Source organism: Canis lupus, chromosome 5 (assembly GCF_011100685.1).
Source record: "Canis lupus familiaris isolate Mischka breed German Shepherd chromosome 5, alternate assembly UU_Cfam_GSD_1.0, whole genome shotgun sequence".
NCBI classification, from domain to species: domain Eukaryota; kingdom Metazoa; phylum Chordata; class Mammalia; order Carnivora; family Canidae; genus Canis; species Canis lupus.
The window spans coordinates 47,994,706-48,021,458 of NC_049226.1; the positions used below are offsets into that span (position 1 = coordinate 47,994,706).

The window sequence follows — 26,753 nt, forward strand, 5'->3', positions numbered from 1 at the left end:
ACCATTACTTGGTATGGTCTAGCAGTTTAACTTTTTACCGGTTTGATGGGTGTCAAGTGATACAGGATTGTGGATTAAATTTGCATTTCTCTATTTCAGAGAGTCAAATATCGTGTGTGTGTGTGTGTGTGTGTGTGTGTGTGTTAGCCATTTCACCTTCCTCTCTGTCAAGTTACATGTTCAAGTCTTTTTTTTTTTTGACATGTTCAAGTCTTTTGCCATTTTCCTATTGAATTATTTTCCTTACTGATTTCTAAGTATTTACATAATCTGGATAAATAATACTCATAAATATCTGAATTTGGGGCTTAACCACTCTTTTAAAAAGAAACAGAAGTTCTTAAATGTAGCTAAAGGATTCAGTCTTTTCCTTATGACTACTGCTTTTTGTATCTTAAATTATTTTGCTAAGGTCATAGTAATATTCTATATTGAGTTGTAAAACCCAATATAATGATGTCTCTAAAATTCAATATAGTTGAAACAAAAGGGGAAGAAAGCAGAAATGGCTTTTTGTTTTTTTTTTTTAAATCCACTTGCAGTTGGTTTTTGAGTATGGTTCAAGGTAGGGATTAGTTTGATTTTTGTCCATACTGATAATTGATAATTATCTCAATACCATTTATTATGTTGTGAATTGGGGTTCAGTTCTTTTCCATATGAATATCCAGTTGACACGGCACCACTTATTTCAAAGATTGCCCTTTCTCTTCTGCTTTGCAATATTATTATAAATCAGGTGCTTACGTTAAATGCATCTGTTTCTGTGATCTTGATTATCTTCCATGGTGTCTTTGAGTCAGTATCATGCTGTCTTAATTACTGCACCTTTGTAATAAACTTTGATATCTGATAAAGCAATTTCACCTTTTGTTCAAGGATTATTTTGGGCCCATTTCCTTTTGATATAGATTATAGAATCAATTTATCATTCCTGTCACCTCTCTACCCCCCCGCCCAAAACTAATAATCTGAATCTGTAGATAAGTTGGCAGAGTTGCAACTTCTTTATATCTTGACTCTTCTAGTTCATGCATATGACCTAGTTCTTCTAGTTTACTTGATTCTTTTGTTTTCTTAATATTTTAATTTTCTGTAGCGGTCTTATATATCTTGATTTTATTCCTTGGTATTTCATACTTCTATGCTTTCATTAATGGTATCTTTTTTTTTTTTTAATTTTACTTTATTCATGAGACACAGAGAGAGAGGTAGAGACATAGGCAGAGGGAGAAGCAGGCTCCATGCAGGGAGCGCGATGTGGGACACGATCCCGGGACTCCAGGATCACACCCTGAGCCAAAGGCAGATGCTCAACCATTGAGCCATCCAGGCTCAATGTTTAGTAGAGGGGATCCACTGGTATCTTTTAGAATTATATTTTGTTTGCTGGTATACACAGTGCAGTTGAATTTTTTACTTTTACATGAGGATATTGCCAAACTCACTTAATTGTAGTAATTTATCTGTAGAATCTTTTTTTCTTTTTACAGTGATGTTTAGAGCCTCCAGTACTATGTTGAATGATGTATGATAGAGAGCATCACTTTCTTGTTCCTGATCTAAAAGGAAAAAATGTTCATCATTGAATATAGTATTTTCTCCAGGTTTTTTTTTTGTAGATACTTTTAATTAGGTTAAAGAAGTTCCCACCTATTTGTTGCTGAATTTTCATCATAACAAATGGAATTTTATCAAAGAGGTGTGTATGAGGGGCGTGTGTGTGACACTAGTTTCCTATGGTCTCGTTTAGGAGTTTTGCAACAGTGTTTATGGGTGAGATAAACATTTTTTTCCTTTATAGTCCCATAAGGTTTTGGTATCCCAACATTAAAATAGTAGTTGGAAACTCTTCTCAGAAATAGGGTTGGGTTTTTTTCCTCTCTATACTATAGAATAATTGTGTTACATTAGAATGTAATGGATTATTACCTCTCCTTAGAAGAGGAGGATTATTACCTCTCCTTAGAATGTTTAGTAGAGGGGATCCCTGGGTGGCTTAGTGGTTTGGTGCCTGCCTTCGGCCCAGGGCATGATCTTAGAGACCCAGGATTGAGTCCCACATCATGCTCCTGGCATGGAGCCTGCTTCTCCCTCTGCCTGTGTCTCTGCGCCTCTCTCTCTCCCCCTCTCTTTCTCTCTCTCTCTCTCTCTGTGTCTTTCATGAATAAAATATTTTTAAAAATTAAAAATAAAAATAAATTTAAAAAAATAATGTTTAGTAGAATTTGTAGGTGGTTGTGTTCTGTGTGGAAAGTTTGTGATTTTGACTTCGTTCTGTTCAAGTTGCTAAACTTCACTTTTAGCTTTAAAAAATATAGAAGTATATAAGACTGACTACACATTTTCCTTTGAACATCATTTAGCTGCAGTTCGGCAAGTATACACGTGTGCAGTATTTAACATCCTACTACATTGATCTGTTAGGGTCCAGGTACTTCTTAATTATCTGAATAAATTGGACAAAGGATTGTTATCAAGGACTGTTCATTTAAGCAGCTTATTTGAATACTGGCAAACCACTGTGCCAGATGCCATTGTTGCTAAATAAATGCATAGGGTTAAATCCCTTAAGGAGCTTTTAGTCTAATGGTGGTAATATGTGGAAAAATGGCTTAATACGTAACATTAAAAATACATAACTTAAAAAAAAAACTAATTTTCAGTTAAATGAAGACTATTAGTGAATGTTAGAGTTGTAAAGAAACTCAAGTTGGGCATCTGTTCCCTGCCTTCCCAACGCGGGAGAGAGGATATTTAGCCTACAACTGAAAAATTGAATGATGTCATCATGGTGAATGTGTATAATAGCATCAAGCCCTCAAACTAGACAAGAAGAAATCTTTTGTTAACGCACTTGTTTTTCCTAGGTGTGAGGATGCCTTAAGAAAAAATAAGAGCTTAATTGGGCCAGATCAAAAGGAATATCAAAGGGAACTGGAGAGAAACTACCATCGCCTTAAAGAGGCCTTACAGCCTCTGATAAACAGAAAAATCCCTCAGTTATACAAGGCAGTATTACCTGTCACCTGCCACAGGTATGCTCCTTTATGTCTGTTATTTTGCATATCTTCAAGAAAACGAAATCTCCTTGAATTGTTTATTTTTTTTGAATTGTTTAATAATAAGGAATTAGTGTAACTTTTATTACATGGTTTCAGATATTGTCTCTTGAAACCTAACAAGCTCAACTAACCCATTATGAATAACCCTAAAATGAATCAGCCTTCAAGATAGAAGTCAGTTCTTCTTTCTATAATTTGAGAATAAAAAAGTTGTGTTAAGTATGCATACTAACCAGGACACAACATGTTAAATCTGGCCTCCTAAAACTATTTCTTTTAAATCATGTCACACTTTGTTTATATGGGAGAATTTACTAGAATGTATCAGGAACCAGATACTCGTTTTCCTCAGCTCTAACAGTAAATAAAAACAGTAAATTAAAACAGGCAACCCCATCCATTGAGTATCAAGAGGGCTTCAGTATTTTTCTTCACTAATTGTGACAGACAAAATGATGCTTACCTTTAAGAGGTTGTTGTGGTGATTAAATTTTAGGCATGTAAAGTTCCAAGGACAATGCTTTAACATTTTACTTTGGCACCTGAATTCTGGAAAGGGCATGATAACTGCTAAATGTTAGCTGCCCTTATTTTTGCATTTTGAAATCCATACGTACATACAACCATTGAATTATCGTGGAGTTTGCATTTATTTGACCACCCTTTGAACTAGTAACAGTAAAGCTACTGAACTGCACTTAGTTAATAAATTAACATCTGGAAGGCTTTTGAAGTTGCGTATATAAAAACAGTGTATATGCATGGTATAACATACTGCAAAAGAAAGTCAAATGAGCTATTTGATCATCTGGAAATTAGTCCCTATTCTTCAGTGATGTAGAAAAAAATGACACATGCATTCAAAATGTGTCTACTAAGTGCCTGCTATAAGGTCATGTCCCCTACATGGAGCATTGTCCTAGCTGTACAGTAACAGGGGTAGACAGGGACCTTTTAAAAATCCTCTGTAAATGGAGAACAAACTGCTGAGGGTTGATGCAAGGAGGTGGGGCGGGGGAGGGATGTGCGAAGTAGGGGATGGGTATCAAAGAGGGCACTTGTGATGAACACCGGGTGTTTTAAGTAATGAATTACTGAATTCTAACCCAGTAATTAATACTGCACTGGATATTAACTAAAATTCAAATAAAAAATAAAATCCTATCTCTGCAAAATATATTTTGCATCCACCATCCTATACTGATATATCACCCATTAAAAATTATCAGTGGGAAAAAAAAAATTATCAGTGGGAAGCAACACCAGTCCCATCTGCTTTGTGCTTCCCTTCTTTTTGGAACTTTTGCATCCTTGTTGCCTTTACCCACCTCCACTATTCTTAAACTCATTGGTCCAAGGTCCTGGGAAGAAGGTACTGTGTTCCTGACCTAGTCAGGACCTCTGTAAATGCTAGTCTTGCTTCCTCCAAATCTGCAGCCCATCTCAGTAGAAACATTGTAGCCTTCCTATCTAAAGGAGCTTTTCCCTTTTCCAGTAGCACCATAATCCTGAGTTTTGCCTTCCTCTGTGACCTATGTTATGGTCAATCCCTCAAGCTTTTCTTAATATTTGCAGGTAGTTTTTCTGGAATTAAAAACACTCTTCTGAGGTGGGGTGGCGGATAGAGGTGTGTTAACAATGCCTACCTTTCAAGATTTTCTACAGAACCAGAAAACCAAGCTTTGAGATTCAAAGATGATCTTTTCCTACTTGCCCTCTCCTTTCTTGGAGATCTAAGCCTCTAGGATTAACCTTAATGGCAGGAAGGATAAACAGAAGAAATCAGTTTTAGGATAGAGAAAAATACATTAAGAGGTGAAGAATATTATCCCTCCCTCACTTTTAATTTCTTGAGAATTTAGAATATAACATTTCCATAGAATTTTGAATTTATTTTACTGATTAACAAAATCTGGAAAATTATTTTTAATAGGCTTAAAAGTTACTAAGATGGTGGTTCTCAAAGTGTGACTGGGGACATATAAAAAGGGGTCCCTGAGACCTTTAGAGGTTCCCAAGTCAAAACTAATTTCATATTAATACCAATACTATTTTACTTTTTCCACTCTTGTTCATTCATGAGAGTACCATAGAGTCTTCCAGAGTGCAATGTGATATTGTAAAAGATTTAATGCAGAAGCAGATAAGAGAAATCTAGGCTTTCTATTAAGCTAGACATTAAGTAAGAATGCCACTCTTCTAAAATTCTTACAAGTTTTAAAAATAATGCTATTTATAGTAACATATAATGGGTTATTTTATAAAATAATAATTTAAAATTTTCTTAATTTCTAATGTGGTAAATATCAATATAGAATCCACATAAAAGTTTCCTGGGGTCCTCAATTCTTAAGTGTAAAAAGGAACCTAAAACCCAGGAGTTTGCGAACCACCTAATTCTTAGGATTTAAAATTTTAAATAACACCTGGTTTTTGCCTTTTAGTAATCTCAAGTCTTTTCCTGAAATCTCTCCCATTATCCCTTAGCTCCTGTTTTATCACAGTATCTAATCACCTATTGGACAAATGAATAAATGATCAGTGCACTTGGCAAAGTGTGTTTTTAATGTATAAAAAAAATATATAAGGCAGAATGTGCAGGATGAACATGTAACTTGAAAGTTAAGAACTTTGATGGCAAAAAAATATTTTAAGTTTTTGGTGGCAAAACTTTGATACCACTCTGGCAGAAAGAAGTATGTGAAGCATATTTTAAAGGAATATGCAAAAATTATTTACTTATAACTATATCCTTTCATTTTCTCCCCAGAGATTCCTTCAGTCGGATGAGCCTGCGCAAAATGGATCTTTAAAATAAATGCACTTATTCAGTTGAAGAGAGCCATGTATTCAACACTGAGTGTGAAAAAGAAATTAAGATTTACTGAAAAACAAGACTTGGGACTTAATTCTGGAAATTCTAGCATTGATTTACTACTCATTGAAGAACACAGTGGCCAAAACAGTATCAAATGTAGATCATGAAGTTTGAGAATCATGGCCATGGTTTCTCATGTTCTGGTAATATGCTGTTATCTTTTTTTAAGACTCAAAGTAATGACTCACTATACATTTACTATTATTTATACCATAGCTAATGTTAAATTTATTTACTTTAAGTTTGTATTTTTTAATTTATATTACCATTTATAGATTCATTTTGGAACCATTTTAAATGTAGTAATGCTTATTTTAAAGGTACTATTAAATATGTGAATGTTTACACTAATTTTATTGAGACTTCAAAAATTTTTGTTGACAAAAGAATCTTGAGTTGATTCAAGAAATAGTCCCAAAACTAGCAAAGTAAAAATGAAAATTTACATTGTATGGGCCCAAGAGCCCCAAATTAAATAAATGAATAAGTGGGTAAAGATACTGATAACTGGTTTGTGAAGTCTTAAAACAGGTTTCTAAGGTATTTTTCATTTAGCTACCAAAGCAGGATTTAGGATACATTACAGAAATAACTTTACCTGATGAAACTTTTGCTTACAAATAACAATACTGGGATCACTGCTACCAGTCACAGTAGCTTAATCTTTGACACACTCAATCTTGTTACACTGATAGACTCTCAGCAACTAAAATGCATGATTTCGGTGTTTCAAATTAAACAAGCTGGTTATTTTAGGAGTTTGGACATCTAAACTAGTAAACTAGAAATCAGCTTTAGAGCTATCTTATTACATCACCATAAAATGACACTGAAAGCTGGTATTTGATTTTAATCTACCAGTTGAATGAAAACTCTTATTTTTTAATGCTTGTATAGACTTTATTATAAAGTATACACAAAAAGTCAAAATAGCTGTTTTAATTAAGAACAAATTTAAAGTAACTTTATGACATGAAAAACTAAGGCAAAATCTTTTTGAAATTATTTATTCCAATTACTTGGCAAGTTTATCCAAGAAACTATATATTAATGATTTTTGGAAGTGTTTTGAACAATGTCTTTTTTCTTTGTGCAGTTATTATAGAAAGGTATCATTTTTAATCTGTCCCTTTAATCTACTGACCAGTGACATGAATCACTTAAAAACTGATCATGGTGCCTTCATTCTGTAGTTGATGTTGAAACCAGATCTCAAAAATGTCTCCTTCTCCTGAGAGCATAGGAGATGGTTGATATCTTTTCCCCAGCCTACCTTTATAACTAGCAGTATTATCTCAAATTCATCTTACTACATCAATTCAAAGATTGAATCACAGAAAGATTTTTCAGATGAGTCAACAATGTTGGACCAAAAGCGGTGAACTAAGGAGTCAAAGACATAGCCTCAAAAATAAATTTGGGGACAGAGGATCCACGTGAACAAGAAAGAAAGACAAGGAGTCAAGAATGGAAAATTCATTAAGACAAAAATAAGGTAACAAATACTCTCCTCTTTAAGGTAAGGGAGGGGGAGGTATACATGAGAGAATATTTAGTAATCCCCAGGTCATTTCTCATTAGACTGTATTACATAAGAGGTTGGATTATTTCACATAAATCTCAGTGACATCAAGAACTCTAAAATTTATATAATTATGATTTAATTTCCATGCAATACTAATTATTTTCTGACTTGAATAAAAACAGGCTTCCTCTGAGAACACTGGTATGATACTGAACATTTCCCTCACTTATCACATACTTCAGTTATCTTAAACTTTCTCATATCAAGAATCTACACCAACAGTTTGGTGGGTTTTTTTTTTTTTAAGATTTTATTTATTTATTCATGAGAGACACAGAGAGAGAGAGGCAGAGACATAGGCAGAGGGAGAAGCAGGCTCCATGCAGGGAGCCCAGCATGGGACTCAATCCCAGGACTCCAGGACCACATCCTGGGCTGAAGGCGGCACTAAACCACTGAGCCACCCAGGCTGCCCTACACCAATAGTTTTTAACATTGGCAGTCTCTTGGGTACAAGGCCCAGGCTCTATCCTAGAACTATTCCATCAGAAGCTTATGAGCAGTGTTTCATTTTAAAAGTTCTGTTTCATTTTAAAAGTTCCATTAGTGATTCTGAATGTAGAATGAGGTGAGAACCATGACTTTTTATAATAATACACCATCTTGTGAAGAACATAAGACATGATTTAATTGTGTGACTAATTTATTAGTTGATAGGTACTCTTGTTGAAATGGGGGTATAAAAGTGTTATTTTAATAACATTTATATATTCTTTAGAATTGTTCTTAATGTTTTAACAAGTCATAAGGTAACTGATCATTTACCGATTTAATATACATTTATAAAATGAAAATTTAACCACATTTTTGTGTGTGCCCAAAGCATCACCTTAAAGGATTCCATAAAGTTATGTCTACTTGAAAGGACAACTAGTATGCAACAATTTTTACTATAACTTTTTAAGTATAACAAATTGGATGGACTAAGCAGTTTCTCCTATTTGAAAAATCTCTTCACTTCCTACTGTCAAAGTACTATTAAAGGTAATTATGCATGTTTATTCTCTTTTAGGTATGTGTGTGTATAGATACATATATTATACATACACATACGTTTTCTTCTTTTAAGAGAACTCAGCTATATTTATGGTAAAAAAAATATATGCAGGTAAAAAAATTTGAGCAGTTGTATACATAGTTGTTAAGCAGTTTAAATTTTATTGACCTCCCGGTTTTAAAAAAAAAAAAAGTTAAATTTAAGGTCACACCTCTAAATTTGATATACTATATACAGATCGTGCAGAATATGACTATGAAGAGATACAAATTAGTCCATGCCCAAAAAGATTTACTAGAATACAGAATCATTTTCATAAATACATATAAAATTCTTGTGAAGATAGAAGGAACTGGCCGTCCAGGTTTTCTGAGACACTTTTCAAAGTGACTCAAGGCACAAAATGTACACTACTGTGAATACACACATTTCCCAGGACTTTGTGCCTCTAAATACAGCCCATTAAAGATCTGGCTTCATGACTTATAAAACTAAATGTACTGAAATGAGATTCTGCTTCTTAGCTGAAAAACCACAGGACCTATAAACATCAAATAGATAATTACTCCAAAATCTGGAGATACAAATACAAGCACTTTATTTTAAAAAGCAAACACAAAAGATAGGTGTAAATTCAAAAGTGTTTAAATGCTTCCATTTGGATAATTAAGAACCTATACAAGTTTGTTCCCAGAAGCTAATGCATCACTAGTCTCTACTACTGGAAATTCTAAAAATTAACATGGTTTTCAGTAATTCAAATTTCACTATTTATATAAAAACCTAGAGAGACCAATAATATCCAATAGCTTCAAAAGATAAGCTAGACTCTTTGATGTAATCAACTTTACCAGCTTTTGTCCAGGTCTGTTAATATACACATAAGGAAAATACTCTATAATTTCTTATAAAATAGCAAATAAGGAGTAGATGTAGGAGATGTAGAAGGGGAAAGAGAATTCAAAAAGTCCTTCTCTTCAGTAACTTTCACTTCAGAATCATCAAAAAGTAACCATTTCCCCTCATACTCCTTTAAGCTTTGCACTACACATGAAATTTTGTTCTCAAATCCACTAAAGTTAATGCCTGTTTGGTCACTGGATTCTTTGTTTGTATCAAATTCATGGGTCCCATTAGTATTGTTAGTCTCAGAATTTCTATTTTCAGCAAATGCTGTACTGGCAACTTTATCAGGATTAGATGCTTTGTTGTATAGCTCATAATCTGCTTTGCTCTTTTGTCCTCCAAGAAGTCCAATAGCTTCTACATTTTTTTTGTTCAAAACTTTACTTGGCTGTGTATTTCCACTAACTCTAATTGACACTTCATCATCATCATAATTTTCAACCACACCCCTTGCTTCCTCCTCATTCAATGGTTCTGGCTTACCTATTTCACACATTTGGTCGATGACAAAATTTCCCTTATCTAGTTCTAAACTGTTAAGGTCGGTGACTTTAACAGAAGCAGTGTAATGCCCACTACTGATGGTAATGCCACTGTGCATCACAACCGCAAATAATCCATAGCTGTCGTTGGTTGGCTTTGTGCTCCATTCTTCTAGTGACAATTTAAGAGGTGTCAGTAAAGGAGTGTTGATCTTGGAAAGTCCACCACCATAACAATCAAACCTTTGGGAGGGAGAAAAAAAAAAGGGGGATTTCTGCAATTTCTACTTTACATTTATTGTTTTATACCCAAATGTGAAATCAAGTTGTCTGAATGACCCTTAGTGCTCATATAAACATAAAAAACCAGATTCTTAATTTTGTATACGTATTTCAGTATTTTTTCTTTGTGTAAATATCATTAAGTGCTAATATTCAGCTGTTTCTGTGAAGGATATATGGCATTCTCCCTTCCATTTTCTTTATAATGAGAAAATCAGTTTTTTTTTTTTTTAAGATTTTATTTATTTATTCATGAGAGACATGGGCGGGGGGGGGCAGAGACACAGGCAAAGGGAGAAGCAGGCTCCATGCAGGGAGCCCAACACGGGACTCGATCCCGGGACTCCAGGATCATGCCCCTGGGTTGAAGGCAGCGCTAAACCGCTGAGCCACCTGGGCTGCCCGAGAAAATCAGTTTTTTTAAATGCCACTTAACTCCAAAATACTTTACATTTTAAGTAATTTTAATGTGAAGACTGTCTGTAGGGGAACAAAAATAAATAGCAAAGAAAAAGTCTGCTGAAAGTGTCATCTACGGGCATAGTAAAGTGTGTAGAGAGCTACTGGGGAACCCTCATGGTAATTTCAAACAATTCACTAATATGTATACATGTCACAAAGATACTTAACAGAAGAATCTCTCTTCAAAGAACTAGTTTGATTCCTGGCTTACCTTGAAAACGAAATAATCTTGCCTTTTTCTCCCCTCAAAAATAAATTTCAATGTATATAAAATCTCTTTGCTGCTTTTAATCAATTTAACTTGAAACTTTCTAATAATCTTTAATCTTCAATTAAAAGATGTGGGAAGAAATCCTAGAATATGTATTCATACCAAAAGGATTGAAATTGATGCATTTTTACAAGTAAACTGTTAAAAAGAGAACAAACTTTTCTAAGATAATCTTTATAAATTACTTTTCAGTAGTTTATGCTAGTACACTATTTTGTTACTATTACAGTATTTTGAACAAAACTTCTTATAGCAGCTCATTTTTTTTCATATAGCTTTTATTTATAATACTCACTCCAAGCCACTAGCAGCAAAGCACTTCAAATGAATAGTTATAACTTCAGGCATTTTGTCAAACAAAAGACTTCGTTCGGCTTCAGTATAATGATGGCAATTTTCACAGAAATATTTATCTTCTCCTACAATCCTCTCCACTGAAGCAAACTGTGAAATTGCCCATCTCAGGGTCTTCATTTCTGTTTTTGGCTCTGGAGAAACTACATAAGAGAATTCCTTTCACTCACAAATGAAAAACCTCTCAGACGTTAAAAATTAAACAAGTTCCATGTTCAAAATTAGCATGCAATTTCTATTGACTAATCCTTCCCAAATAATAGAAATTCCTTTGAGTTTCAGAAACTTAAGTTCATCCTCAGCTGTGTATACATACATATCTTTTAAATATTTATATTTGGGCAGCCAAAAAGTATTTAGGTGATAGGAACAGCAAAATGAAGATAACCTACTCTCCGTAAGACAGACTTTAGTTTAGCTATTAATTTCCAGTATCTGAACAGGTAAGCCAGTCTCGTAATCACTTCTCATATCCTTTCCCTACTTTTTGTCGTTTTATGCTAAAACAGTGGCTCAATTATTGTGTTAAAAGTATCCCCTATAGCTCAAAGACTGATAACCAAAAGTTATTAAAGCGTTTCATCTTCCCATTGTATACATCAAAATAAAGATGCCACAATTTTCCAAATGCTTTTAACAAGTCATTCTATATGAGCAGAAAGATTTTATTATACCAGAAACACTAAAAGCCAGCTCTTCTTTCTCAATAATTACATAAGCTACTATTAGACTCTGTTTTGTTGAAGAAAACTACTTATTCCACGGTCCACACAAGTCCATACAAGACTCCGATTCTGCTTACTTTCAGAACTCTCCTCTACTTTGGAAAGCTCATCTTCTTGTACTGGCACACTGATGTCCTGAAAATCTTCTCTTCTTTCTGTTAAACTTTCACATTCTAAGCAACGAGTCCTTAATACCAGCTGACCTTGAAATAATTTCTCTACTAGCTCAAAACCAATTTGCTCTGCACCTAAAACAAAAATAGGAAAACTTTCAGCACAGCCCAAATAACCAATAGTTCATTTACAGTGTATCATGAGTAAAAGGTATTTATAGCTAAACTTATTAGCGTTAAGAGGTGCCTTGCTCATGACACAAATTCCCTGTAAAGATAGTTTTGAATATGAATTACTGTTGTCTCTAAGAAAGTCAGTTGTGTCACTTTAACTCCCTTCCCAAAGATATCTTCCCTGAGATCTGGATGAAATTAGGTAGAAATCCAATTCAAGTACAATATAACTACTTAGTTCTCTAAAATTGTACTGTATTAAATGCAATTTCTTGAGTTGTCAAGTACTTTCAGAAGGGGGTAAAGTAATTCTCTCTCCATTAAAATGCATTGAACTCCCCTTGTTTATAAACCATAAATTAACATTACCTTAAGATTAATGAGACTTACACACACATCTAAGCACAGTGTTTAAAGCACCACACAGTTCATGTTCAATGTTAAAATTTCCTCTTACAACTTGAACCAGACTTATGTTGTACATGCATCTAAGAACATTACAGTACTGTAGCTGTTAATCCTCCTACCTATCAATGTCTAAGAATAAATTATACTGACCTTTGTTTATGGGCTTAACTTCATTAACATTAACGGGCTTAACATTATCCCCTGGAGATTCAAGTTCACAACCATTAGTTGTGTTATCATTTTCACACTTCCCCAAGTCCTCTTCAAGATCATATTCATTTTCTTTCAACTGTTCTTTGGATCCCTGGTTTGTTGTTATTTTCCCCAGACTACAGAATTTAGAAAGAATGCTGGGTTGCTTAGTTGCAGGCTTTAACCAATTTATTTTAACTCTTGATTTCTTTTGTGAGGGTCTTGCACTTTCATTTTCAGAAACACACTTGGGGATTATTTTAGAAGGAATCTCTAACGTATCACCTGTAGCTTTCCTTTTTGATCTGGTTTGTCTCTGGTTCTCTTCCAATGACTGGTGTTCCTTGGATACTTTAACTTTTTTCTTCATGTTACCAAATTCAGTGTCACTTTTTCTTTTCCCATTTCCTTTTGGGAGTTTTTCTTTATAATCTTCAGAAGGCCTAAGATTGTCCATCTCTATGCTGTTAATACCACTCATTTCCTCTTTCTGATGAGGTTTTTCTTCTATCTTAGTAGATAATTCTACCACATTTTTTACTTCTTCTTTTTTTAGGAGTTGGCATGTTTCTTGAATGTTTCCCAAAATACACTGTAATACTTCCTGTGCATCATGCTGTAGATATCCTTCATACATAGGGTTGAGTTCCCTATAAATAAAAATTTCCATTTCATCTATTCTAGTTTTTAAGATAGAATACAGAAAAACTCCTTTCTATAGAGAAATTAATTCATTTAGAGGAATATCAAATTACTTTAAAAATATAAAAATATTTCACTACTAATTTGAAAATTCTTCCCTAACTAAACTTGTGACTAAAAGTAAAAACAAATTTTACCTCATTATCATAAATACTTTCATCCTTTTCTAAACACTAGTAGCAGCTAGTATATATATAGTTTACCATGTACCAGGTTTTATTCAAGATGCTTTTTATATTATGTATATAACATAATTCTAACAATAATCCCATGAGGTTAAGTACTATTATCACCATGACTTACAGATAAGGTAGCTTGCCCAAGGGCAAAGAGATGCAAAGCCTTGATTCCAACCTGCTCTTGGCCACCATGCTATACTATACTGCTCATTAACAAACATGTAACAGTGCATTTACACCTAAGTCTGGTGTTTTTGTTTTTTAAGTAATCTCTACACCCAACACGAGGCTCGAACTCACAACCCCTAAATCAAGAGTTGCATGCTCTACCAACTAAGCCAGCCAGGTGCCCTACCCTAGGTCTATTCTTAAACTTTAAAAATTTAACCCTATGACACATTAGATACCACTACTTTATATATTGGATAAAGTTTAAGATAATACAAAGAAATCTAATCCAGTTAACTAATAGTTATTCAAGCACATACAATAAAACTAGAATATCTGGAATTTACAGTTCTTATGCATAATATATTTTGAATAAAAACCTACAATACCGGATTTGAAATTTCTTAGGACCAAATGTATTTGAGAAACTCAGTAATGTTCAGATCAAAAATATGGCATTTAACAAGTATTTTTCACCAAAATGACACGGGGGCCGGGGGGGGGGGGGGGGTCAGTATCCCGTGATTAAACATATTACTATTTCTACAGAAAAATATATGAATATTCACATAAAAATGAATAAAGACGATAAATAGCTTCAGACTGATTCAGATCTAATGAATTATTTTAGTACCAAACTTACAAAAAAAAAAAGTCTAATTTCCAGAACCTCTGGATACTAGAGACTATAATATAGATCTGTAGTTTGTTTTCCTTGCCCTTTACTCCCCTTACTTGTTCATATATCCCCCTCCAAAGAGCACAATAAGCTGCTAGGCTAGAATCCTAAAATTTATTAAAGGCTATACCTGAGTGTGTTAAGCAGTCGCCTTGGCTGAGTAGCAAGTTCATCAGTGTATTTTTCTGGATTTAAGAGAAAGCTAGCCTGAAGCTGTTCAACTGAAATGATCAAGGACTGTAAACTGCATATTAGTTCATAACTTGCCAAAGAATCTTCTTTGCAACTTCCCTGTCAAAAAAGAAACACATAAACCATTAAATAAATTCATCACCCTTATCTTTGTCTCACTAGGTAATACTAGCTTTGCTAAATTTAATCTCATTATGACACTAATTTTATGGAGATATACAAATAAACTAAAAATTTTTTAGTTTACTTTCTATTTGGAAAAGAATGGTTTTCTTATGATGTAAGTTGGAGGTTTCTTTAGATTTACTTAAATTTTAAAAGTATTTGAAAACAACAGATGGTACGATCAACTGTGACTGTGATATATAAATGACAAGGTTTAGTGGTAAGCAGTAAATTAGAAGGCAGGAGAAGGCACTAAAAGGTGACTAGTAAAAAAAATAAAAATAAAAATAAAAGGTGACTAGTTAGCTAACTTGTTACAAGAATGGGGGAAAAATGCCTTTCTGAAAACACAAGATACTGAGAAATTCAATTCTGTTTGTTAAGAGAGACTCTGCTATCCTCCTCCCAAATCCTCTGTGTATCTATTTTTCATTTCTAAGCAGGTGAATTCTATTTTTTATCTATTGTGTTTTTATTTTTTACCTTATCTTTTTGATTGGCTTCATCTTTTAGGGCTTCTTTCTTCCTTGAAATAATGTTGAATAAGTGCTTCACTCCAGATTTAAAACCAGGACAAAAATATAATACCTATAAAAAGAGTGTTGTCTGAGTGTTTACTGAGCAAACAGTATACCTAAAATGATTAAAACACTACCTACGTTTTTTTGTAAAGCACTTTCAAATGTGCATTAATTTAATACTACATCAAAAGTTGTTTTCTATTTCATCATAAGTAGCTCACTGTCTTCCCCCACCAGCCGCAAAGCACTGAGGCTGAGTACATATTGCTAAGACTTAATGGTTATAAGGGTACATTAAACAGAGTTCAGAGGTTTAAATTCCATTCCACCATGGCACTAGGAATCAAGCAGAAAAGATAAGGGTTTGGCATCTTCCAGTTAACCAAAGTCAATTCAATTTTGTTATCCCAATTTTATCACTTTCACCCAAAAGGAAGCTGGTAAACATGCAACTTAGAATCATTACTTTAGCCCATTCTAGTTTATTTACAATCAGAGGCAAAGACAGTATGGACAATTAAAATACTCCCACGTAATCTGAAATGCTCAGAATATTAAATGTGACATCATGCTTTGCCTACTAAAGCTTTATTAAATAGCAAAAAAAAAAAAAAAAAAAATCCTCCATTTACCTGAAGTATACTATTAAGGTAACAAGTGTTGCCGAGATTATTCAGTCCCACAAAGGGTAGTAAGTTTTCTCTCTTCTCACAGTGTACAGGTGAGGACTGTGCTGCAGGGACAACTTGATCACTGAAGTACAGAGCAGAGGGGGGTTTATGAAGTGTAGTCGCTTAAGTGTTCCATTTTGTTCAGATCTTAGTCACTAAAGGATTTATTTGCTTTTAAAGCTTTTTTTTTTTTTTTTTTTGCTTTTAAAGCTTTTATGTTGAAGTTTATCTTAAATATAATCAGCAACTATACACCAGCAGGTCTGATAATTTATCCATTAGGTATGACTATAAAGTTTAAACAGCTCAAAAACTATCAAGTCTTCTTAGTCACACACACAAAATCACGTTATTTCTTTACCCTCTACATAGAATGTTACACTACAAATTTAAGTTGAAAAATAATTTTAACCAATAAATATTTTTCCTAGTTAATCTAATTAGCTAATAGGTTTGTCTCACTACTGTGTTTTTCTTGCCTTCATAGACTATCAGGTCAGAATGTCTGGAGATATCAAAGTTCACGACTTCTTCATGGATATGGAATTTTTTAAATACAGAAATATACTCAAGATACATACATTTCAGATCCTCTATATTCAGAAGCCTTTTCTTCATTTTCTTGAGAATCCGTGAAATCCAGGGCTCTCTTAGTTTCCTTTTTCTGAAAAAACTTCAAGGAAAGTCTGTTTTTCTTTGACGGGCTACCTCTTGAAAGCCCATTACTTTCACTAGGTATGACACCAGGCATTTTCTCTTCAAATCCCAAGGAGTTTACAAGAATTAATTTATACAAGGATGTTGTAATCAATCATATCTGTTAATCGCAGGGGAAAGGTTTCATTACTTTTCAGTTATCAGCTGTAGCAATAAAAATCATTAATTTTGAAGATTTACCAAGGAATGGAACTAATCAGAACTTCACATTTGAAAACCCAATGCTTGGCCAGTAACAGGCATTCAATGCTTATCGCTTAAATGAAAGAAAGGGCTTGCCATTTGTTCTTAGCTTTCTTAAACAACAAAAATATCAGATACTGAACTTTTATTAGTCTATTGGATTAAGGTTCACATCACAAAAATATCCCCATTTTAGTACGCCTATAGTAAAGTAGCATTAAGTAAAAAATCTTTATTTTAACTTATTCAGAAAATATTGACTGAGCAACAACTATCTCTAATTCTAAAATACAAGGTCAGAAAGAGAAAGGAGTGAATGGGAAATCCAAGAGTGTTACAAGTGAAGGAGTCTTCCTTCCAAGGCCTCTTCCAGTTATTTTTGTGAATACATGAAGTAAAGCCTCTAAAAAGCTTCTTTAAAGTACAGCTTGCTCAAGTCACTATGTTGTACACCTGAAACTAATGTAACGTGTGTCAACTATATTCCAGTTAAAGTATAACTTGCATATGTAAGCAAAGGCACAGATCTGGTGTTCAGTTATACTTAAGTTGAGTGAGAAGTTATAAAACATGTAGTTGGATAGTAGTGTAAATAATTGCTGCACTTTGTGCATCCCAAGTTGTTATGCACTAAACACCGTGACACGCCACTGATTTTTCAAACTTTTTTAAACTACAAATTTCTAATACTGTTTTGAGTAGGAAAAACAGGATTTTGACTTCTGCAAGCTTTTCTCCTCTGTTAAAACTTTTGATCGAAAAAACTCCTAGCAGTATTTGTGATAGCAGTTTTATACACCCATCCTATTACTACCATTAAGACATCTGGGGGAAAAGTGATCTGACCGGAGTTACTGGAGTACAAAAGCTCAGCACTGACTTTCAAATATACACAGTAGTAGGGTAAATAGATAAACTAACAAAATTCACCCAAACCCCGTCTTTACTAACAACCATTTCACTCTGCCTCTGAACTCAGTAGTGAAACCACATTTTTGAGCCTTTAGAAGCAACTGGAAAGTTGACCCCCTTCCCCATCCCCCCTCCCTCTCCAGCTCAACGTAGCTTCTAGCCACTTAGTGCTACTGATGGAAAGCGATCACCAATGACAGACCAGCCTGCGCGAAGTTGTCAGGGAGCTCTCAGTATTAACGATTCTCGTAAAAGGGCTTCCTTGGGAGCCAATTCTTAACAAATGATGGAAAGTGCATTCTCAAACCGGACTTGAGTATGTACTAGAAAAAAACGACCCAGCAGCTGAAATAACGGACAAATCCTAAGCAATAAGCTCTGCTGGCTCCCTCAAATCACTAACCTTTACTATCACTGACAGGCTCGCATTTTTACCAGCTACCCTGGCTCACGCTACACCATTTCTTGCTCCTGGTTTTCTTTAGGTCTAAATCAAGTTTCGCCGAAAACACAATAAATCGAGTATTAAATACTCCTGAACCAATGACAGCATCAACACTCAGTCTCATTAGTTTTTAAGTGCTTCCCTTTCCAAGACGACACGTCTCCATTCCAATTTCCCAGAGGGGGTAAAAAAAAAAAAAAAAAAAAAAAAGTAAAAGTAAAACCATTAAGGACAGCATCCTCGACAAAAGGTCGAAAACACGTGGCCTTCGAAATACTTCTGGAAAAATTAGGTGAGTACGCGTAAAATGTAGCAGCCCCCGACCCCGGACAAGGCTCCAGAGGGGTGGGGGGAGCCTCTTCTCCCCGGCGGCCGTGGGCGCCCGACAGCCCCGCCGCAGCTCCCGGCTCGCTCGCCCGCGGCGCTGGCCTATTTCACGCGCAGCCCGCACCTGCCTCCCCGCAGCCCTGCGGCGGCAGAAGGGCACCCCCCGCACACGCACACGCACACGCGCACACGCGCACACGCACAGCGGGGCCCGGAGGGCTCGGCTGGCGGCTCCCCCGCCGCAGCCCCCTCGGGAGCCGGCCGGACCTGCCTCGGCGCCCGGGCACCGGCCCCTCCTCCCCAGGCCCTTCTTACCTGATCATGGCCCACAGCGAGGTCCGCGGCGGTGACGCCCCGAGCGCAGCCGGGATGTGCGAGGGTGCGACAGGTGAGACCCTGCCCGCGCCCCCGCCGCGCCCCCCACCCCCGACCCGGGAGAAGCTGCCCGGATCGCCCTCCCCGCAGGGGGGTGACCACCCGCTCTCGGGGCGGGAACCCGGGCTGCCGCTCGGTGCTGCCCGGCGCCGGCACCAACTACATCCCGGGAGCGGCGCCCGCCCCCGCCCGCCCCCGCCCGCCCCGGGATGGCGAGCACCACGGACGCAGCCCCGCTCGCCGAGCGCCGGAACCGCTAGGCTCTTTCCCACTCCACCACCGAGGGGAACTTGGCGCGTTTTCCTCACTCTCAGGACCCCCGTGTTTGAGCCTCCGCCCGCGCCAGCACTGCGATTGGAGGTGGCGTCCTTCGAAAGTGCCGGTTCTAGTCTCCGCGCTGCAGAGACACGACAGGCAGGAGCCGCCTCGCGCCCGCCACTCGCCCCCCCGGCACGCACGGGCCCCGGAACCAGCTGGAACGGTAGTTTCCCCAAGATCCTAACGGGTTCTTCTGCAGTTTCAAACAGCGCAGGCAGCGTCACGGGCAGCTCGCGCGGGTCCTCGCTGAGGGCGCGCGCGAGGTGCTGGAGGCCTGGCTGGCGGGCTCGAGCCTCACACCCTTTTTTTTTTTTTTTTTTAACCATTCGTGCGCGCGAGTTGGGGAAAAGCGTACGGGTCGGGAGACGGGACAGGGAGAAGATGGGACGGTCTCCTTCCTCGAGAAGACGACGCTAAGGGCTCAAATCCACCAATCAGCGATGAGCAAGCGCCCCCCCCCACGCCAGGCTTTCCCCCCCGCCACCACCCAGGAGGAGCCAATCAGAAGTACCTACACAAAAGCCCCTGGGTGGGCGGAACAAGGAAGTCCAGCCAATACCAAAGGAGAAGACAGGAGAGCCCCGCCAATCATCGCCAGATATGCAGAGTAGCCTTCAGGAGCGGTCCCCTCCTTCCGCTCTCATTGGCGTTCGAGTGCGCGCTTTCGCCGCCGACTGTTAAATCTGGCCCCGCGTTTCGTGACTCCTGGACGGGGGGCCTTCCCCGAGGGTGCGGCTTCCGGAGCGAGGCCCTCACAACGAGCCCCGCCCCCCTCTTTTTTTTTTTTTTTTTGTTTTTTTGTTTTTTGCGTCCACGCTCGGGCGGGGTTACTAGGGAGACTAGTTGCGGAAAATGGCTGCCGGGCTTGCTGGGCGCCGGGCGCCCGGGCTCTCGGTGGGGAGTCGCCGCCCCGGCCCCGCGCCCCACGGCCGGCGGGCGGCCCCGAGCGCTGCCGTGCGTAGCCGCGAGTCCGCACGCGCGCGCCGTAGCGCCGGGGCACCTTCCGCAGCCCGTGCCCGCCTCGTCTTCTCCCGCCTACCTCGTTCCCTCCCCGGCCAGACAAGGACGAGAACCCGAGCGTGTTAAGGCCCACTTCTGGCCGCGGGCAGCTGGGAAGGGTCTCCGCGCGAGCCCTCACCTAGGGTTCAGCCGCAGCGCGGCGCGGCGCAGCACTTACCTGCCGCTGGCTTCCTCGGTTGGCGTGCTTACCTGAGTGAGGCGAGCTCCCGGAGCCAGGGATGCAGTTAGGCAGGAGAAGTCCAGTCCAGGTGCATTCTATCCAGCAGGATTCCTGCTCTGGTGCCAAGCATGCATGTATTCAAGGCGCCAGGGAAATACATTCCCTGCTCCGTAGGAACTTCACCTTCTAGAGAGGGGCAAACGGTAAACCAAAATGATAGGAAATACTGAGTGGTAGAGGAACGAGGTAAGGCGTGGGCCGTTCTAGGTGAAGTAGTCGGGAAAGACCTCTTGGAGTTGACACTTGAATGGAGAGCTGAATGCAAGTATAGCGAGCCTTGCAGGAATCTCAGGGAAGGATGTTTCAGGCAAAGGGAACAGCAAGTTTAAAGTCCTCGAGCAGGGGCAGCCCGGGTGGCTCAGCGGTTGAGCATCTGCCTTTGGCTCAGGCCGTGACCTCGGGGTCCTGGGATCGAGTCCCGCCTCGGGCTCCCTGCATGGAGCCTGCTTCTCCCTCTGCCTGTGTCTCTGCCTCTGTGTGTGTGTGTGTGTCTAACAAATAAAATATTAAAAAAAAAAAAAATCCTCAAGCATAACATGCTCCGGGTTCTGGAAAGAAGCAGGGAGGCTAGGGTGCTTAGAGCACATTGAGCCTAGATGTAATGATTCTGGGAAATGAAATTAGTGAGATCAGCAGGGCTCTGATTAAGCAGGGTAAGGAGGTGGAGGGCATTGGATGGTTTTGAGCTGGGGAGTTGCATAATTTGTAAAGTGGCTGCTCGTGTTGGATAGGCTGTTGACCTTCAAACGTGCACGCAGTAAGGTTAGTTAGGAGACCATTCCAGATGCCCACGGAATAAATTATTTGACTTGGAACAAGGTGGCTGCAGTGGAAATGTTGAGACCTGCTAGATTCTGGATGTATTCTGAAGCATAAAAGATAAAAAAGAGAAAGAGAGAGAAATGACAGGGATTCTTTTTTCCCCAAAACAACTGGATGGTTGGTCCTTGCTGAAATGGGGAAAAATGGGTATGTCGTGATGGACCATATTCTTACTAAAACTAAGATGCCTAATTTGCATACAGAGAAGTTGAGCCAACAGATAGCAAGTTTGGAGCTGGGGGGGTGGGGATTTAGATCTGGGCATATAAATTTAGGAGTCACCAAATGGTATTTAAAACCACAAGACTGGAAGAAGTTGCCTAGAGTAGAAATCTTTACCCTAAAAACTCTGCAGGGCATTGATGACCTCTTCCCTTGCCAAGCCAAGAATCCTAAATCCCGATTAATTTAGAATCAATACCCTTTCCAAAAACTCATTTTAAGAGTAAGACTTTAAAGCTCCTAATCACTGAATTTTCATAGAGAACAGTATGATACACATGGCGACTCTGAACTGCCTAAAGAGAAATTAATGCTATCACTTGGTGAGATAAACTCAAAGCTAGGGTTTGAGCTGCTTTCAAGAGATTAATAATTCCTATTTGAGAGCAGAAAAAGAAAGCACCCTAACTCATTTTGAAGCCAGTATAATGTTGACGATCAAAGTAGACAAAGACAGAACTAGAAATATAATTATTGGTCAGTCTCTTAGTTTGCCATTGTGTATCATGCACTGGAGCGTCTCATTCTCTAGTACTAGCAGGATCAATCCTACATTCAAACTCTACCAGGACAGATAACCAATTCTAGTTTTCCTATTATAATTTTCCTAATTCTAGTTCTCTTATCTTAGTGCAATCCTATTGTCTGCAGCCCCCATTCTTCCTCTACAATTTATGGTATCTGTCAAGGTTCAATTGGAGACAATAGAATCCATTCCCCCGATATAAGCACAAAGAGTATTGAATATGTGGGAGTTTTGATTAAATAGACTCTAAGATTAAGCTTTCAGGAATGAGTCCCTCAAAGTATTCACAGAACCAGGCCACCAAGGGAACAATGACTTCTATGATCAGGAAATGAAGACTCCAGAACTATATTGCTCCTGCATATACCTAGGAACCACAGACATCAGAAAGTTGCGTGTGTTGTATGGCCAACTCCAGAACCACACTATACCCACTGTGATCTGTTCTAGTACAACACATCTTCAGTCCTGAATGTTAGGGTCAGAGTAGTAGTGGCTAGGGATCCCTGGGTGGCGCAGCAGTTTGGTGCCTGCCTTTGGCCCAGGACGCGATCCTGGAGACCCGGGATCGAATCCCACATCAGGTTCCCGGTGCATGGAGCCTGCTTTTCCCTCTGCCTGTGTCTCTGCCTCTCTCTCTCTCTCTCTCTCTCTCTCTGTGACTATCATATATAAATAAAAATTTTTAAAAAAAGTGGTAGTGGCTAGATATTGACACTTCTGCTTAATGTTGCTCCAGAAATACCAAACACTTCCACAACTGTGCTTGTCAATAGCAACAGTGGAAGCCCATGAATGCATATCAGGGTTGGTATATCTGGCAATATATGCAAAAATGTAATAGGGCTGTCATCCTTTTATTTTCCTTCACTTCTATGTGGGAGAAATTACTGCTGTAGTTCTTGCTAAAATATGTTTTAAGCCCAAAGACTTATTTCCTGGCTTCCATGTGCTGCTCAACCAACTCACTTTTAATGATAGCTAACTTGACACCTGAGTGGCTCAGTGGTTGAGTGTCTGCCTTCAGCTCAGGGTGTGATCCTGGGGTCCTGGGATCGAATCCCACTCCCTCTGCCTATATTCCTGTGTCTCTCATGAATACATAAATAAAATCTGAAAAAAAAAAAGATAGCTAACTCAGGGGCATCTAAAACAATGGGATTTAATGGGTTGGCACATTTTTTAAAGGTTTATTTATTTGAGATGGGGGAGGGGCAGAGGAAGAGTATCTTAAAGCAGACTCCCTACTGAGCAGGGAGCCTGATGCAGGTCTCCATTCACCACCCTGAGATCACGACCAGAGCCAAAACCAAGAGTTGAATGCTCAACTGACTGCGCCACCCCGGCTCCCCAGGTTGACAGCATACTTAATCCATTTTTGTCAGCTTTGTATGGCTGAATGGCAGGCATATTTCCTTCCAAGGCTTTTGTTCACAGGCAGTTTCTGCATGCTTTGATTAAAACTATAGTAGTAGTTGGGTTTTTCAGCCCTTTCTAATTATGGAACTCTTAATCCATTCATATTGTAGACAGAGTTCCCCTCTTAGCAAAGCTGTATACCTTTCTATCCCTACTTACAGAATGACTAGCTCAGGCCTAAACTAATCTCTCAAAGCACTTTGCTGAAACTGACAAAAATTTAAAGCCGGCAAATACAAAGTTTATAAATGTTTCCAATAATCTCCCTTTATGCCACAAATACCATGCCACTGGACAATAAATGTCTCCAAGTTTCCATGTTGCAGTATCTGAGTCTACCACACACTGCCTAAATGCTTCCACTAAGCCACTACCACATTTATGTTAAGGCATGTTGTATGCTGTATGAGTTTATAGGGATCAAATTCTGCATCAGACAGGAATAGGTTAATCTATGAGAAACAGTAATTTTTTAAGTGTCCTTAGCCAAGATGAACATTTATTTCTTTATCACATGAATGGAGAGGTAGGCAGTCTAGATTAGTGGTGATTCCATGACCATCAGAGACCTAATTACCTTCATTCTCAACATGTGGCTTCTACCTTATGGTCCAGATGGCTATTAAGTTCTAGCTATCATGTCTACATTCTAATAAGCAGAAAAAAGGGGGGAAAGACGATCATGTCTCCTCCCTTGAAGGGATACTTCCTGGAAGTCGTATACACCATTCCTGCTTACAACCCATGGGCCAGAACTAACTTTATTCTCAGTGCCTATATGCCCAATAGGGGATCATAATATCAAGGAAGAAGAAGTATACAATGATGTTGGACAAATATTCTCTACTATGCTTCCACTTTCCTGATTAAAAGATTTCCCCAGCTGGGGAATCAGAAAGTTAAAAAAAAAAAAAAAAAAAAAAAGATCTTTTGGTTCTTTGCAAAAGAGAATGTGCCTGGTATCTCTGTTTGCCCTAGTACTAAATATGGAGATGCTGTCCAGAACACGCTTCAAGGAAGGACTTGTTCCCAAGCTGCATGGAGTGCCTCCAGTTGTCAGCTCCATCAGGGTCTGTTTCAGCTGCAGAGAGAAGCCCTGCCCTGTATGTCCTTTCCAGGGCAAGTGATATTGGGTGATTGCACAAGGCTGGAATAGAAAGGCTCTGCCATTATGGCCCACCATGGGACATGTGATTTGCAATATTCACTCCAGAGTTTTTGTGTAGTCTGTTCAAATCTTTCTTGGTTGGAGAAAGGCAATAAGACAGAATTTGGGAGACGGATATGGACCACCTACTGGTAGTAGATGAAGCACAGACAGTGCCTGGCACAAAGTGGTTGTCCAACCATATACCAGGTGGAAGAGAATGCTAGAAGTGTGACATATCAGGAATTTGAGACATATAGTAAAAATAACAGTGATAAGGATAACAATTGGATGACTTTTGCTAAGTTCCATTGGTTACAAAAAAAGAATGAATACCTTAGGGTAGGTGTTCATTATGCAATTGCAAGTAAGGAGAGAAAGCCAGAGGCCCTCTATTTTGCACACAAAAAAAGCTTTTGTTAGCAGAGAAAAGGTGGAGATTGAGAAGCAAAAGAATCAGACTTGGGGATCCCTGGGTGGCTCAGCGGTTTAGCGCCTGCCTTTGGCCCAGGGTGTGATCCTGGAGTCCTGGGATCGAGTCCCACATCAGGCTCCCTGCATGGAGCCTGTTTCTCCCTCTGCCTGTGTCTTTGCCTCTGTGTGTGTGTATGTGTCACGAATAAATAAATAAAATCTTTAAAAAAAAAAAAAAGGTCAGACTTTAGAGTAGTTCAAAGATAGTTAAATAACCAAAAATGGCAGGTCTGTTGTGGCAAGGTCAGGACATGATTGAGAAAATCTAGCATTCCCACACATGAAGGAAGAGACATCTGGATGGCGCTCCTGAAGATTTTCATTCCTTAGGCTCCTCAGATGCCTGCAGTGTGGCTGTTCTTTACTAAGAGCTATCACTTTCCTATGCTAGAAGACTTTGCAGAGGCTTCTAACTGGAAAGCAGAATGTTCTCTTCTCCCCCTGCAGACACCTCCCGCCCCACCCCCCAGGCCCACACACAAACCTTTTGCCATGAGCCCTATAATAGAGTTAAGTCCTAGCATAACCTAGTTGGGAGGTACTGTGTCTAATAAGGTAGGTAAAAGACTATTCCCCAAAGAAGATATAAGACCTAGCCAACATGTACCACCAGGAACTTGAGGAGTATATGTGGGACTGGATTCAGAGAGGGCTTGATCAAGGAAGCCAGACCATACAATGGGATAGGGAAAGCTCTACTTATGGTAGAGCACTCTCCCAAAATAACTTTCTGGCAAGGGCCCAAGGAGTTGGTGCAAATCACTACTATGATGACTTCTAGAAGCATGGAAAGTAATTACTTTTGTGTAAAACTGAAATGCCAGAAGTGGACGCCTGGGTGACTCAGTCGGTTAAGCACCTGCCTTGGGCTCAGGTCATGATCTCCAAGATGGATCTCCAAGATGCAAACCTGCATCAGGTTTCCTGCTCAGCAGGGAGTCTGCTTCTCTCTCTCTCTCTCTCTCTCTCTCTCTCTCTCTCCCTCTGCCTCTCCCCACCACTCATTCTCTCTCTCAAATAAATAAAATCTTTTAAAAAAATGAAATGCCAGAAGTACTAGGACAGGCAGATAGGGCAAGAAAGGATAAAAAGGCTCAAGGAAGTAGATGTGTTAGAGTGGATGTACTACCTACAGCCAGAAGGTTATGATTAATTCCATTCAGAAGGACAGCCCAGAGGACATACCATTTATCAAGGCCATAAGAAATGCACTGGTGCAAAGGGGAGGAATATCAAGTTCAGTGGTGGCCCTCTGCGAGTCATGGCTGAAGGTAGCAAAGGCCTCCAGAACATGGCTCTGATAGCAAAGCAGATGACAGGACCCCAAAGCAATAAAGGCCAAGGGGCAGTGCTTAACCTCAAGCCAGGGAATTATATATCTTATAATGTGGCCCTAACCCACACAGTTATGGAAATGGTTTATAGAACATGATACCCTAGGGGAAAAATAAATAG

At 38.8% G+C, this 26,753-nt stretch overlaps 2 protein-coding genes across 13 annotated transcripts in view; one reads left to right on the plus strand and one right to left on the minus strand.

The window, feature by feature from the left end:
- DOCK7 (dedicator of cytokinesis 7) overlaps nucleotides 1–6,441 on the plus strand; it is a 219,131-nt gene extending 212,690 nt beyond the window's left edge. For all 7 annotated transcript variants that reach the window (XM_038537305.1, XM_038537306.1, XM_038537307.1 and 4 more), the window contains 2 exons: nucleotides 2,871–3,038; nucleotides 5,836–6,441. In XM_038537305.1, the coding sequence (XP_038393233.1) occupies nucleotides 2,871–3,038; nucleotides 5,836–5,878 (211 nt within the window). In that variant the 3' untranslated portion in view covers nucleotides 5,879–6,441. The remainder of the gene's footprint in view (nucleotides 1–2,870; nucleotides 3,039–5,835) is intronic.
- Nucleotides 1,408–20,109, minus strand: USP1 (ubiquitin specific peptidase 1). Of its 6 annotated transcripts, none has more exons than XM_038537319.1 (10): nucleotides 19,071–19,294; nucleotides 16,753–16,988; nucleotides 16,133–16,253; nucleotides 15,463–15,567; nucleotides 14,753–14,913; nucleotides 12,853–13,544; nucleotides 12,085–12,255; nucleotides 11,224–11,425; nucleotides 9,915–10,156; nucleotides 1,408–1,562 (listed from the first exon to the last, which is right to left on the minus strand). In XM_038537319.1, the coding sequence occupies exons 2-10, from the start codon at nucleotides 16,920–16,922 to the stop codon at nucleotides 1,423–1,425; spliced, it is 2,004 nt and encodes a 667-aa protein (XP_038393247.1). In that variant the 5' UTR covers nucleotides 16,923–16,988; nucleotides 19,071–19,294; the 3' UTR covers nucleotides 1,408–1,422. The 6 variants fall into 6 exon arrangements, with proteins under 6 accessions (XP_038393247.1, XP_038393248.1, XP_038393245.1 ...); XM_038537320.1 differs by lacking the exon at nucleotides 1,408–1,562 and adding an exon at nucleotides 8,154–9,066; XM_038537317.1 differs by lacking the exons at nucleotides 1,408–1,562; nucleotides 19,071–19,294 and adding an exon at nucleotides 19,964–20,109 and having other exon boundaries at nucleotides 8,154–10,156.
- Nucleotides 20,110–26,753: the final 6,644 nt, after the last annotated feature.